The following is a 17,790-nucleotide window of genomic DNA, read 5'->3' on the forward strand; positions in this document are numbered from 1 at the left end:
ATTGGTGTTGTAGTCTCAATCCCCAAGTCTTTAAGCAGCCCCTTGATCCATATCAGTTCACTTGTGAGTTTTCTCATAGCTCTATATTCTGCTTCAGCACTTGAGCATGACACTACTTTCTGCTTCTTGCTCTTCCAAGTCACAAGGTTGCCACCAATAAATGTGCAATATCCAGTGGTTGATCTTCTATCAACTCTATCTCCTGCCCAATCAGCATCACAATATCCCACTATTTCAGTGCTCTTGTTGCATCCCATCCAAACTCCTTGGCCTGGTGCCTCTCTTAGGTACCTTAATATCCTTTCCACCATGTTCCAATGGTGAATTTTTGGCGCCTGCATCTGCTGGCTTACTTGGTTCACAGCAAAGCAAATATCAGGTCTTGTAATTGTGAGGTAGATGAGCTTTCCCACCATTCTTCTGTACTGCTTCTCATCTCCAAAAGGCTTATTTTCAAACTCCCCCTGTCGCAGCACTTTGTAACCATCTTCCAGTGGGGTCTTTGCTTTCTTTTCTCCAAGATCACCTGCCTCACTCAACAAATCAAGTATGTACTTTCTTTGAGATATGAATAGCCCCTCTTTAGATCGGCATATCTCAATCCCTAGAAAGTACTTTAGCTCACCCAAGTCTTTAATATCAAAAGAGGATTTAAGAAAGGCCTTAGTTAAGATGATACCTTCCTTATCACTTCCAGTAATGATAATGTCATCCACATAGATCAATATGACTACAATCCCACGCTGAGATGTGTGGGTGAATAGGGTGTGATAAGGAAGGTATCATCTTAACCAAAGCCTTTCTTAAATCCTCTTTTGATATTAAAGACTTGGGTGAGCTAAAGTACTTTCTAGGGATTGAGATATGCCGATCTAAAGAGGGGCTATTCATATCTCAAAGAAAGTACATACTTGATTTGTTGAGTGAGGCAGGTGATCTTGGAGAAAAGAAAGCAAAGACCCCACTGGAAGATGGTTACAAAGTGCTGCGACAGGGGGAGTTTGAAAATAAGCCTTTTGGAGATGAGAAGCAGTACAGAAGAATGGTGGGAAAGCTCATCTACCTCACAATTACAAGACCTGATATTTGCTTTGCTGTGAACCAAGTAAGCCAGCAGATGCAGGCGCCAAAAATTCACCATTGGAACATGGTGGAAAGGATATTAAGGTACCTAAGAGAGGCACCAGGCCAAGGAGTTTGGATGGGATGCAACAAGAGCACTGAAATAGTGGGATATTGTGATGCTGATTGGGCAGGAGATAGAGTTGATAGAAGATCAACCACTGGATATTGCACATTTATTGGTGGCAACCTTGTGACTTGGAAGAGCAAGAAGCAGAAAGTAGTATCATGCTCAAGTGCTGAAGCAGAATATAGAGCTATGAGAAAACTCACAAGTGAACTGATATGGATCAAGGGGCTGCTTAAAGACTTGGGGATTGAGACTACAACACCAATCACTATGCATTGTGATAATCAGGCTGCCATACACATCGCTAGCAACTCAGTCTTTCATGAGAGGACTAAACACATTGAAGTAGATTGTCACAAGGTGAGGCAAGCTGTGGAACAGAAAATCATCCTCCCTTGTTACACAAGAAGTGAAGATCAGCTGGCTGACATCTTTACCAAGGCTGCAAGCACTAAGGTTTGTGAATTCATACATTCTAAGTTGGGACTCGTGGATCTCCCATCACACTGATCCTTAGCCATGAAGTGTTCTACTCTTTTTCCTTAGCTTGGTTTTTTTTTATCCCATGTGGTTTTTCCAAGCTAAAGGTTTTAATGAGGGAATGCTTCATGGTTTCCAAGCTTGATACCTACCTGTGTCAAGCTTGAGGGGGAGTGTTGATCATAAAGCAAAGATAAGTAAACTTATGAATGTAAATTGTTGTAAATGTAAAATGAGGTTGTTTGGTGAGTGAAGTATTATGCCCACATATCATGCACTATCATTTCTTTATTTAGTTAGTGTATGAGAGCCTCTCCTTAGTGCAAGGAAGCCTCACTTAGTGCATGAGAGCCTCTTTGTTTTGGCTCCCCATCTGTTGTATATATAGGTACTCTTGATACATGAAACAATCAAGCAATTCAATTCTTTCTTTCTCATTATTTTTCAAGAAAGTCTCTCATTAGTCTTCATGTTCTTCATTTAATTTCTCTTTTCTTTCTTAATTCTCATAAAATCTCAAGAGATACATTTGAAAATAAAATATTCAGTCAGTGCTGTAATTAGATCATGCATTAGCGATAATGAGAGGTATATTTGAATATTGTAGTTGGAAAAGGAGCTTTCAGGTTGTATGATTCATTCAAGATTGAGTTTGCATATTTTCTGGACTAGACATCTGGACCATCTTCAGAAGCTTAATCCCATAAACAAAAATCATGTCATCATGTATTCAGTTGGTGACAACATGACTACAAAGAATATTTACCTTAACGTATCCGTGTCTTCAACTATAAGTTTCAATGTACGTTTCACTGTCTGCCAGTTGCTTTTAAACTCCTGTAGAAACCAAACGAATGTACAACAACCCCTTAGAATATCAGACACACTTAACCCCAATAAACAAGAAGATTGTTCATCCCACAAAGTAGCCAAGAATAACCAAACCTGTTTCTTCAACAATCCTGCTTTTTCCAAGTTGTTCAATACGTTCACATGCTCAAACCCATAACTGTGGAGTAGTTCCGTTCTGGAAGTTGAGACACGAAGACAAGATATCATTCAAAAAGCACAAAAATTAAATATAAAATACCGATGATTGCTGGAAGCTTAGCTTGCCTTATATAATCAAATTGCTTTTTCGGTAACCCTGAGTTTGTAACAGAAAATAGGACCAATAGTCGCAGGACTTTAGTGAGAGGCTCCTGTTTATGGATCAATTCTTCTATGTACTCAAAGCATCTGTATTAACAAACTAGAGTTAGTAATAATAATCATATAACAGACTTTTCTATTATGCCATCAACGTAAGATGTTTTCAACATCACTTGTAATAGAAAGAAAGAATCATCAAAATACTTTTGAATGGAAGTATTAAATGCAATTTCCTTAAGAAGAAACTTACATGTCATAACTTTCTGCCTCAACTAGTGTTTGTTCCATGTCAAGCTGCGAAAGAAATGACTGCTTGGACGTGAATGTTGTCAGGTGCTGAGCAAGATGTATGTGCCTCTGGGAAAGAAAAAAATCATACAAAATCAAGTTAGGATGAAACTTATCGTTTTCTGAACCATCTGCGAGATAAAACAAAAGAACTTTAAGAAAACAAGGCAATACTTACTGTCATCTCTGGTAATGAGTTAAGCTTCTTGACAAAGTCCTTTAACTCAGAAACTGTTTGGGTCTGTGCATTATATTATCATACACCATTAAAATCTCGGTCCAACTAATAATCTAAGTATAAAATGTAAGGATAGGCTGATAGTTCCTAAATAATAACATGGTCTATATTAATTCGGTAACTATTTATGTGCAAAAGAACACTCCTGATCGACGGCTAAGAGATCTGAGCACAAACATGTATGTACCATAACCTCTACCGTGAAAACAAGACTACCTAAAGGAAGAGAGCGACAAAACAAACGTACAGAATTAATTTCAGTATAGTCCTCCTTCATGGTTGTTGCCTTCTGCCGTAGAACCTGCAATCATACTACGTCTAAAGATGAGTAAAAAGAATCCCATGTCACGCAAAAAGAAAGCTAAAAGGACAAAGGTGAACCTGCACAACGACTTCAAAGTTGAGATCCCTCGTCTCCTTGAACAATTTATCACTGTAAATTTAAACATTCAAGCAATAAATTTATGAAAGACATAGATAGGCACAGTAGCTTGGAAAGTCCAATCTAGCTACCAGTTTAGGGAGCGATTTTGTGTGCATAATCAATTTATACACATTAATATCAACACAGCAGTGTGCTTATCCAATCCAAGAAAATCACAATTTCTATTTCATGCATCAAAAGTACTCACAAAAAGCATATAGCAATGCAGTAGAAATGGTCTCGTACGGTTGAAGGAATTTGTATATACGATGCAAGAAACTAACCTTGAATTAAGAGGAACCTTCATCTTTTTCCCCTCCTGCTGAGAACCCATCACAGACGAGTCGACCTCGACAGCTCCGTTACTGATATGCAAAAACTTTAAATAGGGGTTGGAGTCAGCTCACAGAAAACCCAATCGACCAGCTTAATTTAAATCCAAATTGTATAGTTGTTTGTTATCATTGCAACCAATGAAAGCAAAAAACCTCAATATGGCTCAAAGTACAAGTAAAACTACATGAAGACAATATCCCTCCCTCAGAACGTAAATAGTAAACCAGTTGCACTGCCCGGAAAATACAATCGTTTGTGGCATTACCTCGTTTAACAATCCTTCATAAGTTAACTGGGTACACATTGGTGTAACCATATCAACCTGAAACAGAAAGTATTAAAGTCAATCAGAATGTACTTTTGAAAGATATCTTTGTGTTGAAGGATGTCATATAATTGGGAAACGCATGATAATCATACCTCTCTATCCAACAGAATGAGTGTATCTACTTCAGGCCTTCCCACCTGGAATAGAACTTGCGTCATTTAGAAAAGTGAACAAAGGAAGCAAAATCATCTGAAAAATATAAGATATCGAAGTCATTGAATATTAAAGCACTCAAAACGCTGCAGGCAAATTTTTACATCATTCGTATTGACAGGTTCCTCCACTTGCATGCGGTTAAGTATATCTGCAACACGAACTGATCCTTTGCCCTTTGCCCTCACTTTCGGTATAACTCCAAAAGAAAACTATGATAGGTGTCAGCCATGAGAAAGCACTATGTGGATCATAACGTAAAAAATAAGTAAAGATTCAAACCTCGAGCTCATGTATTGCTTTTGCAACATGCCAAAGTGAGCTAACATCACCATCGACAAGGCAATCCTATCATTCATAAAACCATGAAAAACAAGAACACAATAAATGTGTGAAAATAAGACCTCAGGGAAAGGGTACATAAAGTAATAAGTACATATTGGGCATATGAGAGTTGTACACACTTTTTCAGAGAGCTCAAGCTCAAATGAGATCACATCCTCATCCAGTGGAACCATATACAGGGGAAACTCCTTCACGGTGACCAAGTTATGAACTTTTTCCTGCTCAAGAATCTGAAATAGCCAAAAAAAAATAAAAAATTCAATACCCTCTATTCAAGAGGAGGTGGTAGAACAAGTAAACGGGATCACAAGTAGTCTCGGCTGATGGCAATAACCACGCACCTTCTCACACGCGACTGACCTACGAGGAACAAAGTAAACGTAGTAGTCTCTCTGAATCGCTTTCGAAATATCATTCTGAATGTGCGAAGCTATGTGTTTCATAAAACTGAGTTGAGAGCGAACGAGATAGACCACTTTCGTGCATTCAGTCTGAACTGGTTCTTCAGAAAGATGTCGTAATTCCAAACCAAGTTCCTGTTAAGCAGAAGGCCACTATTGTTGAAACAAAACTCTCAACCATTATAAGAAGAAAATAAATAATATCATTTCTCCCTTTCCTAAACAGACTAACAGAGTAATCAAATCTAAAGTCATTTAAACCTGGCATTACCTTAAGTGTGGAAGTCTGGATGATCAATGAGACGGAACCACTGAGCTTTGGATCAATAACTAGACACTTAGTTCCACGAATCTACAAAAAAAAAAGGCACCAAAGAGAGAAGACAAAACATTAGTTGTGTTCCGAAAGTTCTTATCCTCCTTTTCTACCCAAAAGGTGAAATTGGTAACTGATAACAACAACTTAGCAGGACAATGCGAATCATGTCGAAAGAGAGTAACGAGACTTACGTCTTTAAGCAAGTTTACGAGCTCCCTCTGAGACTTCTCCCTGAATTAGAATTGAGCAAAACATATGAGATGAGAACGAGAAAACGATCAATTTAAGTATTGAAAATGGACTCCCACCTAATGGATTTGAGATTGAGAGGAGCATTCTCCAAGTTAGGGATCTGCGCCATGGAAGACGATCAGGGATGATCGGACCTGTTCGACGTTTCTCTGTTTTTTTTTCCTTCACCGTGCGACCGCAAAGGACGAGCACGGTGGAGAAGATAGTTAAAAACACCAAATGGGCCTCATAAGTCTGTATATGGGCTTACTATCTAAGCTTAATACTGGGCTTCGTCCTGTTCTGTGAGTGGCGTTAATTTGCTCGTATGTTTTTGTCAAACGTTAGAACATGATTACTCGAAGGTTCTTAGAGTTAGATACTTAACAGAATATAAGAACCAGTTCTTAAATAAGATTTTTAAGAGACGGTTCTTATCGTTTTTAGTTAAAAGTTAAAAGACAGGTTCTTATATTTTGTTAAGAACTCACCATAAGAACCTCCCAATAATCATGCTCTTAGTAATTTGTCTAAATGTTTTCAGTGGAATTATCCCCAACTGCAACGAAGCAAACAATTCACAGCTATCGAATTTTGGTTTTCTAAACACTTAATACCAATGATGTTGATAATGTTCAAGATTAATGTACATGGGAATGTTTTATACGAAATAAATTTCAAATATATTTCAAACTGACTAAGCAGAGTCAGTTTATTTGTTGCATTGAAAAATCAGTACTACTTGGAAAATTTTAGAGGAGCAAATTGACAACAAGAAGACGTACGATAGATATATGTCACTGGTACAAAGGGCCTCTCATGTGTCGAAATATGTGAGTTTACAGATGTTGAGGTAGACAAGACCACGTTTATTTTTTTTTAAACAACTATTGGCAAGGTTTCAATGACTTTTTTTTTTTATCGTACATAAGGGGGAATCATCATGAATAATGCTACGAGAGTGTACGTCCATAAGAATTTGGGATCCACTCTATATTGTTTGGTATTCATATGAAGTTATGGACCATTGATGTGCTGGACCCGCTGCTACTTATAATGAATTCATGAGTTTATAAATAAAATAAGTAACCCTACATTTTTGTTCGTTTTCTATTAGGCAATCCTAGACGTGTTGCTCCCACACTACAAAAAACAGCCGAGAAAAACGAATTCCCAACGAATTTGTTTGCGAGAAAGAGTGGCGGAAAATTTGTGTAAGATATACTTTTATGATTTCGGAAAATTTGTGTAAGATATACTTTTATGATTTCTATAATGAGATCTACCCAAGACTGAATTCTAGATTTAGATTAATTCAACCCTAGTATGCTTCTTAGAGAAGAAGAAAGAAACACTAACTTTTAATCCATGCTTAATGAAGATAAATTGAAATCAATGCACCAATTGATTTTCTCCTACCTTAGACCTCCAAGTCCTTATGATTCTCTTTGATGGATAAGAGAATCCGAAGCCTTTCTTCCTTTCCTTGTAATGATCACCGTATGTCTTTCCTTTGATCACCACCGTATGTCACTCCTCTTTCATTTACGTTTGTTTGTATTAGTTATGACAAAAGGAAGAGACTCCTTTTTTGTGATCAAAATTACGTACACCCATTACACACATATATATATGTGCTAGTGGTATGTCCGCGCTTCGCGCGGAATGTGGTTTAAGCAGTTTTGTATGAAGATGGTGGATGATGTATTTATAAAATGTTATTTCCGAACCGTGAAATTTTATTTATATGTTATTGTGTTTTGTATTTGTTACATTGTTGAACATGTTATGTGTATGTTGTTGTGTTTTGTGTGCATGAAGAGACACATTTTTTTTTTGTTCATTTTATATGATTGCAGTCTACATGGGTAAGAGAAGAGATGAGGTTAAACAACTGGCTGGTTTCTGATGGACATGGTGAGATGTTGAGGATACCCCTTCTTCTTCCAGGACATGTGTCCTGATTTCTATCAACCATGATCACTTCTGTTTTTTGTTGTAGATTTTTCTTAACCATTAGGAAAGCAGAAGTTATGTTGCAGAGAAGTTTGAGTTTAGCTGTCAGTAGGAGCTAGAGATGTAAACGGGAGTAAATGTCTATCGCTGGTGTAAGTCAGACGTTTCAAGACGGTTGGGGGTGGTTCATTGATTTATTTAACGTGTTTTACAATGTGTTGGCTCTTTTTTTTTGTGTAGGCTGATATTTTATTAAGATGAAACAGAAATCGTTCATTTGAGAGGTAAGGTCAGCGTATGTTGTTGAAACCTTAACTCAAGCTATTGTTAATCAGAAGTGGAGAAACCAGAGTGAGTCTTACTTTTAAACCTCTTAAACAGTTGTATCACATAACCGGAAATCTACCCTTCAAACTTCAAAGGAATGATTTTGGAAAGTATGCCTAACATGTTGTATGAATTTGAATGTTATGCCTGAGTAGTCATTAAAACTTCCTAAGCAAATGCATTAATTTATTGTTTTAATGCTTTTGATACCATTCTGGATATATCGTTGGGCAGATTTCTATTGCCTTGATCCGCTAGGAATCATAACTCGGCATGTGTTCTAATAATATTGTTGGTCCCCTATTTCTTCCTCAAGTTGGTTTGGAAAGTCAGCAGGAGTTTGTCATTTTGAAAAAAAAATATAACAGAACCTTTGGGGGTGTTTGCCTTTTAAAAATAAACAATGAGCATTCACTGAAATTTTTTTATAGATTTTGATAGAACTGGTTCTTATAGAGCATCCAACAACAATAGTTTCTTAAAGAGTTTCTTTAAGATAAAAAATGATAATTAGAAACGAAAAGAAAGAATATACTAAAGTAATAAGAAGTTTATATAGATATAATCATAAAAACTCCATTAACCACTTGTATTTTTGTATTATATTGTTTAATAAATCTACATTAGAATAATAATACATTTTCTTTGGTTAGAAACTTATTTGGAGTTCTCCCTAATAACGATGCTCTTAGTGACCAAACTAAACAAAATATAAATTTTCAAAAAAAAACAAATAAAAAAACTCCCAAAGGATTCCTAAAGAAAGGTATTTCCTAAACTCTTTATTTAAAACAAAGTAATCAAACCATTGATTAGCCTTGGTCTTGGACACTCCATACGAAAAAAAAAAACAAATAAAAAAACTCTCAAAGGATCCCTAAAGAAAGGTATTTCCTAAACTCTTTATTTAAAACAAAGTAATCAAACCATTGATTAGCCTTGGGCTTGGACACTCCATACGATGCGAAACTAAACATTGCAGGCCTTCTTGACTGTGAGCACGTCAACCTAAAGTTCTGCACTCTCAGCTTTGACTCCACCACGATAAATCAGATCATGGCTTCCACTACGCTCGCCTGATCCTTCCTCTACCACTCCACGACCTTGCAGTTCAGTGTGGTTGGCAGGGACCACCTTGGCGACATCAGTCTGAGAGCTTAATTAGTTTTAACTACTTCAGTTTCAGGCACGTCATCTACGGGTTATTATCATCCCATATGCATGAACTAAATCAAACTGTAGTCCTACAAAGAGTAAGTTGAAAACATGTTTAGAAAGGTTCTAAACTTACGGTTTCCAGAAAAATTTGGGAGTGGTGACGTTGATTGCGGTCAAATACTCTTGATATGGTGAAGGACTGATGCTTTGAGGAGAAATTGAATGGCGAAAGCTTCATCTGTAAAGTGAGAGTGCTACCAACCAAGTCTTTTAAGCGTTGTGGTAGACTGGTAGGGGTCTTTGATCGGGGTCCTTCAAACCTAGGTGATCTTGTGAGAAAATTCAGGTGAGGTTTTCTATAGTGGTGTTTTAAAAAAATTTAAACCAACAATTGTATAAGGTTCTCTTTGGTTTACCATAAGTTGAGCGACTTCTACTGAACGTGCGTTTGGTTAGTTTAGTCATCTCTCCATCAAACGCGACAAACCCAACCGTATCTGACTCATCAGACGCACAACTGGACACAGTACCTGCATGAGTTACAGACATTATATTGTTTAGTAGTGGTGAGATTGTAACCAAATCTTAAACGCTAGTTACGAAAGACTAAAAATTTAGTTGATCGAGTATACCTGAGAACACCAACTGTGTTGTTGTTATTGCATGATGCACATGTAATGGATGAGAATCCACGCTGAAGCTTTCTATAACATTTGATAAGTAGGTATTTTTTTAGCCAGCAACATAATCTCATCATAACTTCATCAGTTGGTATACGATTACAGGTGTCTGTTATCTCGACCATATGTTGGCTGAATCTAATAGACACAGGTGATGTGGGATCCTTGAAAGAATGATTACTCCTTTTACATCGAATCCTCTTAGCTCAGTTTCCACCCTCTCTGAGCACTTGTTGGAAGGTGTTCAAGCGGTGAACGCTAATAGTGGGATCACCGTCGACTGCAATGCATAGAACACCACCGATAAGAAAAAAATGACTATGGGGAAATGAGTTTACATATATCAGATTCAGTAAAGCGAAATTACCTGCTCATCTACCAGACCAATATCATCCGCATAAGCTCTCCCCATTTCTTGAATCTTGACAACTGTTTCCTTACTCCGACCAGCTTTCAACTCAGGCAGAAGCAGTTGAGGATTCACCATTTCCGTAACCTTCGTAAACATGCTTTTGTATAATAAAAGAGATTGAGAAGAAAATCTGAGCCGCCACGTTCCCTTTAGCTCCATACATATATATATAGGGTTTGAAATTATTGACCAAGCCATGGGAGGTGAAAGGATTAAAGGTCGTTCAATGCTACGATTGAATTCCATCATAAACATCAAAAATTAATCACCGGGGAGTGGTGCCTCACATTAATTTCGTCGATTACAAAACGGAGAAAGATGTGTAATTCGAGACAACAGAGGCAAAGACGGAAGGGATGAGATGATTTGTCTGATTTACATGGGCCACATAGCTAAACCAAATTTTATAAAACACAAACAAAACCATTTAGTTGGCCTGTGGAAAACAGACTTGATGGATACATTGGCCCAACCTGAAAATCACATTACGTTTTGTTAATTAACGAAACGAAAATAAAGAGAACGGCATAGTAAAGAAGTGCCAGCTGTCAACAAAAACCCCTATGTACTTGCTGAGAAAGCAGATGAGCCTACTTTATTAGTATAGATATTGCATCCTTTCAAATATATAGTCACCTCTCTTTTATTAACTATACATATATCGTACAAATAATACACATATATATATATATGTACATATGAAAAAGATATTATATAATTTAAATAGGTAAGCGAGGAGGGTTATCGTTACACCCAAATTCTAATGACATTAATCGAAACCGATCCATCACGGTATCATCTTTTATATTAGAATCTTACAATATTATTATGAACTTGAACTTTATATTAAACCAATAGACACATAGATTACATAGAATATAAAATATTCTTACAATTTGTGTCAAATTTTCTGATATACATATGCGTTTTCTTTATTTTGTTTTTTTTTCCAAATTTGTAGATAGTATTAGTAATATTCAATTTCAAAGATTTTGACGAATTCGCCACGGAGAGATAACGAGCAGCCAGTGCTTGTCCGATTAATCAAATATCTAGGGCGAGTTTTTGAACATTGGTCATCTTATACCATTAGATCAATCCATTAACTTGTATTGTACTGTACTGTTTATAATGTTTTAGTTAATTTATATTTTCATTTGCATATAAATTCAAAATTATAATTTATACTAGTATTATTTTTTTTATTAAATGTCCATCGATTTCACAAATTTAATGCTGAGTCTCCTAGGCAAGTGTTGGGAAAAAAAAAAAAAAGGTCCTTTCCTTAACGTCACCCACTAAACCACGAACGCGGGAACCCATAATTTTCATTTTATTCATTTCACAGCCGTCGTCGGTCGTGCCTCCCTCTTCCCCTCGTCATCTCTTTCCACTTCTCCACGAACTTTTCAAATCCACTCTCCTTTGAATCACTCTCTCCTATTCTAACTCTGCCTCCTTTCGTGCATCGCGACGACCTAACTACTATGACTTCTTCCTCGAACTCATCCTCCGCCGTCAGATCGTCGGCGAAACACGCGGCTGAGCGGATTCAGCAGCACTTGCCTCCCAGCAACCCCGCTTCCCTCTCTTCGTCTTCCTTGAACTTACCCTCTAAGACCTCCATCGCCGCTTCGATTAACCACTCTCCTCGCCCTAAAGAACGACCTTCCTCCACCGCATCCTCCGTCTCCGCCGCCTCTCCTTCTACTCGCCGCTCCGGCACTCCCGTCCACCGATCTCAGTCCAAAGACTTCGACGAAGACAACGGTATCTCCCCTTCCTCTCTCTCTCCTTCGTGTATTATCCGTACGACTCTACATTTGCGTTAATGGATTTGACTCTCACTCTAGGGCGATTGTATACTCGATTTGGGGATAAGGATTGTTAGTGATGATCGTGTTGATTGATCATATGGTGAATTGGAACTTCGATGTTGAGTTTGAATTTCAAAATTGTTCATCTCTACAGATCCAGGGAGGGTGAGAGTCTCTGTAAGAGTTAGACCTCGTAACGGAGAGGAGCTTAAGTCGGATGCTGACTTTGCTGATCTTGTTGAGTTACAACCTGAGGTCAGTAACTATGCCTTCTCCCTCTCTAAAGGCAAGGCAAGTTAGATCCTTAGAAAGTGCTCTTTGTTTTGTTTTGTTTTCTTTGCAGATAAAGCGGCTTAAGTTGAGGAAAAACAACTGGAACTCTGAGTCCTATAGATTTGACGAAGTCTTTACAGACACAGCTTCTCAGAAACGTGTCTACGAAGGAGTGGCAAAACCTGTAGTCGAGGTTAGAAGCTTCTCACATGTAGAATCTTTGAGGATTTTTATTATCGACATTCATTTTTGCATTGGATCTGCAGGGTGTTCTGAGTGGATACAATGGCACAATTATGGCTTATGGTCAAACTGGAACGGGTAAAACTTACACTGTGGGAAAAATTGGTAAAGATGATGCAGCTGAGCGTGGTATCATGGTTCGAGCTCTTGAGGACATACTTGCGAGCGCGTCTTCTGCTTCTTCTGTTTCAGTGGAGATCTCTTATTTGCAGGTGTGATCTCTTTTTCATTTATCTCGAAATAGCATGACTTCAATGCTTAGACCATACATGCCTAACATCTATGTTTCTCTTCTTGTAATTCACAGCTTTATATGGAGACTATACAAGATCTTCTTGCACCTGAGAAAAGCAACATTTCAATTAACGAGGATGGGAAGACTGGGGAAGTATCAGTACCAGGTGCAACACTAGTTAACATTCAAGATCTAGACCATTTCTTTCAAGTTTTGCAAGTCGGCGAGACAAACCGCCATGCGGCGAATACAAAGATGAATACAGAATCCTCACGTAGCCATGCCATTCTTACGGTGTGTGATTCCTTAGAATATTTGGCCTTTTATGGTTCTTGTTCATTAAAAATAGTCCATGTTTTGGATTAATGAAATGTATCTTCTACGCAGGTTTACGTTAGGCGGGCTATGAATGAAAAGGCTGAAACAGGAACTAAATCGCCAAAACCTGAATCTTTGGGAGATAAAGGCATTCCAAGAGTTAGAAAGAGTAAACTTCTAATTGTGGATCTTGCTGGCTCAGAAAGAATAAATAAATCTGGTTTGAACCCTCCACTGTTCATCTAATCATCATTTCATTTCATATCAAGTAGGTTATGACTGAGTTTTTATCCCTGTTTTTTTCTTAAGGCACTGATGGCCACTTGATTGAAGAAGCGAAGTTCATTAACCTTTCACTGACATCGCTGGGAAAATGCATAAATGCATTAGCTGAAGGCAGTTCTCATATACCAACTAGAGATTCAAAGCTTACAAGGCTTCTTCGTGATTCTTTTGGGGGTTAGTTTACCAGAACTTTCTTGAGCCATTTATAAAAACACAAACTCATAAGCGTGGCTCACTTCTGTGTGTCATACACTTTTCATGTTAATCTAGTTAAGCTTGTGCGTATTACATAAATTATGAAATTGTTTTCTTTTTGGCACTGATCAAATAGGTTCTGCAAGGACTTCACTTATAATAACCATTGGGCCGTCTGCACGGTATCATGCAGAAACAACTAGCACAATAATGTTCGGACAAAGGGTCAGTTTCATATTTCTGTTGATCCATGATTCTATCTATATCTGCAGAATCGTAAACTGAGAAAGACACAGTTTTCTGATATTTTAAAGACAACAGTTTTTGAGTAATGCCTTCTTGGTTTTGTCTCACTTTTACAGGCAATGAAAATAGTAAACATGGTAAAGCTTAAAGAAGAATTCGATTATGAAAGTTTGTGTCGGAAGCTTGAGACTCAGGTGGACCATCTTACTGCAGAAGTTGAAAGACAAACCAAACTAAGAAATAGTGAGAAGCAGGAGTTGGAGAAAAGATTGAGAGAATGTGAAAATACTTTTGCTGAAGCAGAAAAGAACGCGGCAAGGTCCAAGGTATTTGTCTCTTGTATTGATTGGCTACTATTTTCTTTATATTGAACTATTGTCTAGTTTCTTGATATGATGCCTATTTTACTATTACCCGGTGCTTATATTTTGAGGGGTGAATCTGAATTACAGTTCCTGGAGAAGGAAAATGCCCGCTTGGAGCTTCGTATGAAAGAACTATTGAAGGATTTGGAAATGCAGAAAGATCAGTGTGATCTAATGCGTGACAAAGCCACACAATTGGAGATGAACTTGAAAAATACAAAGGTACACTTTCTATCATATGTTCGTAGTTCTCTCAGCAACTACTTAGAATATATTGTTAGTTGACTACTCTCTTTCTTTTGATCTTTATTTAACTACTCACAGAAGCTCTTGGTTGTTTTCTCACTATTAAGATAAATTTTAAGCAGTGTCTTCTTTTGGAGTTGTGTATGTATAATTTAATAGGCTCTGACATTGTCATTTTACTTGTTAGTAGCAGCAACAACTGGAAAGTTCGGGATATAAGGAAAAACTTGCAGATGCCAGTAAAGTATACGAGAAAAAAATTGAGGATTTGGTTCAGCGGGTTGAGGATGAACAAGCCCGGTCAACAAATGCCGAGCATCAATTGAACGAAATGAAAAATATTTTGAGTAATCAGCAGAAGTCTATTCATGTTAGTTAAAACTCCTTAAAAAAAAATTTGAATGCATTAGTCTTGTGTTCAAACTAATGTCTTTTTTTGGGTGTTCTAGGACCAAGAGATGGGCAACTATCAATATCAAAGGGAATTTGCGGAAGCCACTTACACGTATGAATCTAAAATCGCGGAGCTCCAGAAGAAATTGGAAGATGAACATGCTCGGTCTAACTCTGCAGAGGAGCAACTTAGACAGATGAAAAGTATTATAAGCGATCGCCAAGTTTTATCACAGGTTATTGGCGTATTCTTGATTTTTAAAACTGGATTTTAATAAGAATGATACTTTCAGCTTTATGTTTCTGTCTTTTTTATCTTTTCAGCAATAATAAATTCTACTTTTGCAGAACTTTCTGTCTCCAACTTTGTTTTTTTTTTCTGGTTTTGGTTTCAGGAAAATGAAGAGACAAACGAACTCAAGAAAAAACTAGAAGAACTTTCACAGATGTATGAGTCGACAGTAGATGAACTCCAGACAGTGAAATTAGACTATGATGATCTGCTCCACCAAAAGGTGTGACCCCTAAACATCTGCTTACAGAAAGAATATCACACAATTAAGAGTTGGTCATATTAATTCAAAACATCCAACTGTTGATTTTCGCTGATGAATATACACTAAAATTTGTTTGACATAGGAAAAACTTGGTGAAGAGGTCCGGGATATGAAGGAAAGGCTTCTTTTGGAAGAAAAGCAGAGAAAAGAAATGGAGAGTGAGCTTTCCAAACTAAAAAAGAATCTAAGGGAAAGTGAAACTGTTGTTGAGGTGAATTTACAATGAGCTTGTTTCACCTTTTTCAACATGTATTTGTACTTCATGGTCTTGCTAAGTCCATTTCTATTTCACAGGACAAGCGTGTGAAGGAAGATCTTCCAAAAGGACCATCAGAATCTGGAGCTCTACCAGGCTCACAGAGATCTCATGGGTTAAAAAAGTCTCTATCTGGACAGAGAGCTACCATGGCAAGACTTTGTGAAGAAGGCATGATTCTTTCTCGTGAGTTTAGCTTGATTTTATTCTGGGGTAATCCAATTGACATCTTCGTTTCTACTTCGGTTTCAGTGGGAGTCCAGAAGATATTACACCTGATTAAGTCCGAAGACTTGGAAGTTCAAATCCAAGCTGTTAAAGTGGTGGCTAACCTGGCCGCTGAAGGTGTGTGTGATTTCATGGCTCTATATATTAGCATGTGTCAGAAGCCTCAAATTTACATACCTCTCTAGTCTCTACTGTTACAATACTGATTTCATCTTTGTATAACATGTGTCATTGTACCTAAACGACTTGCATTCTCTGTGTGTATGTGTTTAGAATCTAATCAGGTCAAGATTGTGGAGGAAGGCGGTGTGGAAGCTTTGCTTACGCTTGTTCAGTCATCTCAAAATTCAACAATTCTTAGAGTGGCTTCTGGTGCTATCGCTAATTTGGCAATGAACGGTAAGAACTTCTATTGGTAGTTCAAGTAATTTTATGTTATTGTTGTCCACAAACCCGTTTAAACTTACTACTAAAAAGCAGTGCCAATTTAGACTTTAAAAGTGGTCTCATGTGGTTGTGTCATTTATTTACAATGCTGGTTTGCTTGAATGTTGAATTAGACGGTTCGTGATGCCATGCTTCAATAATATAGTTTCTTTTATTAATTGCAGAGAAGAGTCAAGATCTAATAATGAATAAAGGAGGTGCTCAACTGCTAGCAAAGATGGTGACCAAAACAGATGATCCACAGACTCTAAGAATGGTAGCTGGTGCACTTGCCAATTTATGTGGAAACGGTGAGCACAAGATTTTCAAACGCATCTACTCGTCTGCACCAATGCATGTCTTCACTGTATAGCATATGCAAAATCCAATATATTTGATGGTGCTTTGTGCTGGGATGATAAGTATGTATTTAACTCGTACATGTTGCTGTCTATTACACAAACAGAGAAGTTTCTTAAGCTCCTGAAAGAAGAGGAAGGCATCAAGGGACTACTCACTATGGCGCAGTCCGGAAACATAGACATCATAGCTCAAGTGGCAAGAGGGATGGCAAATTTTGCAAAATGTGAAACTCGCGAAATCATGCAAGGTTTGTTGTAATCACATATTTACTTAACAGAGATACCTCATTAAAATGCAGATCCAAGTCAATTATGCTAATATACGTTGAGTGATCATCATATGCATCGCAGGGCGTAGAAAAGGTCGTTCTCTTCTTCTGGAAGAAGGTTCTCTTGAATGGCTGACTTCAAACTCACATATTGAATCCGCATCAACACAACGTCACATCGAGCTTGCGCTTTGCCATTTAGCTCAAAATGGTAAGCCTATACTGATTTCACATGTCTCTCACTCTCTAGAGCATGCCCAGCTTATATCAAAAGTTTGTGCGGTTGGGACATGACTAATATGCATACCTCCTCTTATTTGTTACAGAGGCAAACGCGATTGATTTCAAAAGAACGGGAAGCGTGACAGAGATCGTGAGAATATCAGTGGAGTCGAGTAGAGATGACATTCGCAGCTTAGCAAAGAAGATACTCAGATCAAACCCTCACTTCTCAAGCTGAACATGAAGTAACAGTAAGAGATGTACATAAACATAACCGGCGAGCTGAGTCTGAAACTAAGATTATGTGCTGTGATCATTTATATGATGTTGTATCCTGTCTCCGTTGAACGTGGACTCCGTTGCTAATTTTCTTGAACAGTTTTCTTGATCATTTTTTGCTACAAATCTGTAGTGAATACTCCTTATGGTTTGAA

At 37.6% G+C, this 17,790-nt stretch overlaps 2 protein-coding genes across 4 annotated transcripts in view; one reads left to right on the forward strand and one right to left on the reverse strand.

Annotated features, from left to right (window-relative positions):
• LOC106311676 (vacuolar protein-sorting-associated protein 33 homolog) overlaps nucleotides 1-6,096 on the reverse strand; it is a 9,290-nt gene extending 3,194 nt beyond the window's left edge. For both annotated transcript variants that reach the window (XM_013748930.1, XM_013748929.1), the window contains exons 1-17: nucleotides 5,965-6,096; nucleotides 5,848-5,887; nucleotides 5,609-5,689; nucleotides 5,278-5,472; nucleotides 5,056-5,166; nucleotides 4,874-4,939; nucleotides 4,696-4,803; nucleotides 4,531-4,575; nucleotides 4,376-4,432; nucleotides 4,059-4,153; nucleotides 3,732-3,783; nucleotides 3,598-3,651; nucleotides 3,291-3,353; nucleotides 3,075-3,181; nucleotides 2,789-2,911; nucleotides 2,618-2,699; nucleotides 2,439-2,509 (exon numbers count right to left, since the gene is read on the reverse strand). In XM_013748930.1, coding sequence (XP_013604384.1) covers nucleotides 2,439-2,509; nucleotides 2,618-2,699; nucleotides 2,789-2,911; nucleotides 3,075-3,181; nucleotides 3,291-3,353; nucleotides 3,598-3,651; nucleotides 3,732-3,783; nucleotides 4,059-4,153; nucleotides 4,376-4,432; nucleotides 4,531-4,575; nucleotides 4,696-4,803; nucleotides 4,874-4,939; nucleotides 5,056-5,166; nucleotides 5,278-5,472; nucleotides 5,609-5,689; nucleotides 5,848-5,887; nucleotides 5,965-6,017 — 1,403 coding nt within the window. In that variant the 5' untranslated portion in view covers nucleotides 6,018-6,096. The remainder of the gene's footprint in view (nucleotides 1-2,438; nucleotides 2,510-2,617; nucleotides 2,700-2,788; nucleotides 2,912-3,074; nucleotides 3,182-3,290; nucleotides 3,354-3,597; nucleotides 3,652-3,731; nucleotides 3,784-4,058; nucleotides 4,154-4,375; nucleotides 4,433-4,530; nucleotides 4,576-4,695; nucleotides 4,804-4,873; nucleotides 4,940-5,055; nucleotides 5,167-5,277; nucleotides 5,473-5,608; nucleotides 5,690-5,847; nucleotides 5,888-5,964) is intronic.
• A 5,597-nt stretch (nucleotides 6,097-11,693) lies between these two features.
• On the forward strand, nucleotides 11,694-17,734 carry LOC106312511 (armadillo repeat-containing kinesin-like protein 1). Of its 2 annotated transcripts, none has more exons than XM_013750062.1 (21): nucleotides 11,694-12,190; nucleotides 12,392-12,492; nucleotides 12,581-12,703; nucleotides 12,777-12,965; nucleotides 13,061-13,282; nucleotides 13,376-13,526; nucleotides 13,616-13,765; nucleotides 13,923-14,011; nucleotides 14,149-14,358; nucleotides 14,485-14,619; nucleotides 14,834-15,013; nucleotides 15,093-15,272; nucleotides 15,432-15,551; nucleotides 15,676-15,804; nucleotides 15,888-16,020; nucleotides 16,102-16,194; nucleotides 16,351-16,476; nucleotides 16,689-16,814; nucleotides 16,970-17,113; nucleotides 17,217-17,345; nucleotides 17,461-17,734. In XM_013750062.1, the coding sequence occupies exons 1-21, from the start codon at nucleotides 11,908-11,910 to the stop codon at nucleotides 17,592-17,594; spliced, it is 3,147 nt and encodes a 1,048-aa protein (XP_013605516.1). In that variant the 5' UTR covers nucleotides 11,694-11,907; the 3' UTR covers nucleotides 17,595-17,734. The 2 variants fall into 2 exon arrangements, with proteins under 2 accessions (XP_013605516.1, XP_013605517.1); XM_013750063.1 differs by having other exon boundaries at nucleotides 14,837-15,013.
• Nucleotides 17,735-17,790: the final 56 nt, after the last annotated feature.

Source organism: Brassica oleracea, chromosome C8 (genome assembly GCF_000695525.1).
Source record: "Brassica oleracea var. oleracea cultivar TO1000 chromosome C8, BOL, whole genome shotgun sequence".
Lineage (NCBI taxonomy): Eukaryota > Viridiplantae > Streptophyta > Magnoliopsida > Brassicales > Brassicaceae > Brassica > Brassica oleracea.

What these genes read in the sequence shown, in the direction of transcription:
- LOC106312511 (XM_013750062.1), top strand. Translation starts at nt 11,908, where the DNA reads ATGACTTCTTCCTCGAACTCATCCTCCGCCGTCAGATCGTCGGCGAAA. An exon ending in AGAAAGAATAAATAAATCTG is followed by an intron (nt 13,527 to 13,615) that starts GTTTGAACCCTC and finishes TTTTTTCTTAAG; the next exon opens with GCACTGATGGCCACTTGATT. An exon ending in TTGCCATTTAGCTCAAAATG is followed by an intron (nt 17,346 to 17,460) that starts GTAAGCCTATAC and finishes TATTTGTTACAG; the next exon opens with AGGCAAACGCGATTGATTTC.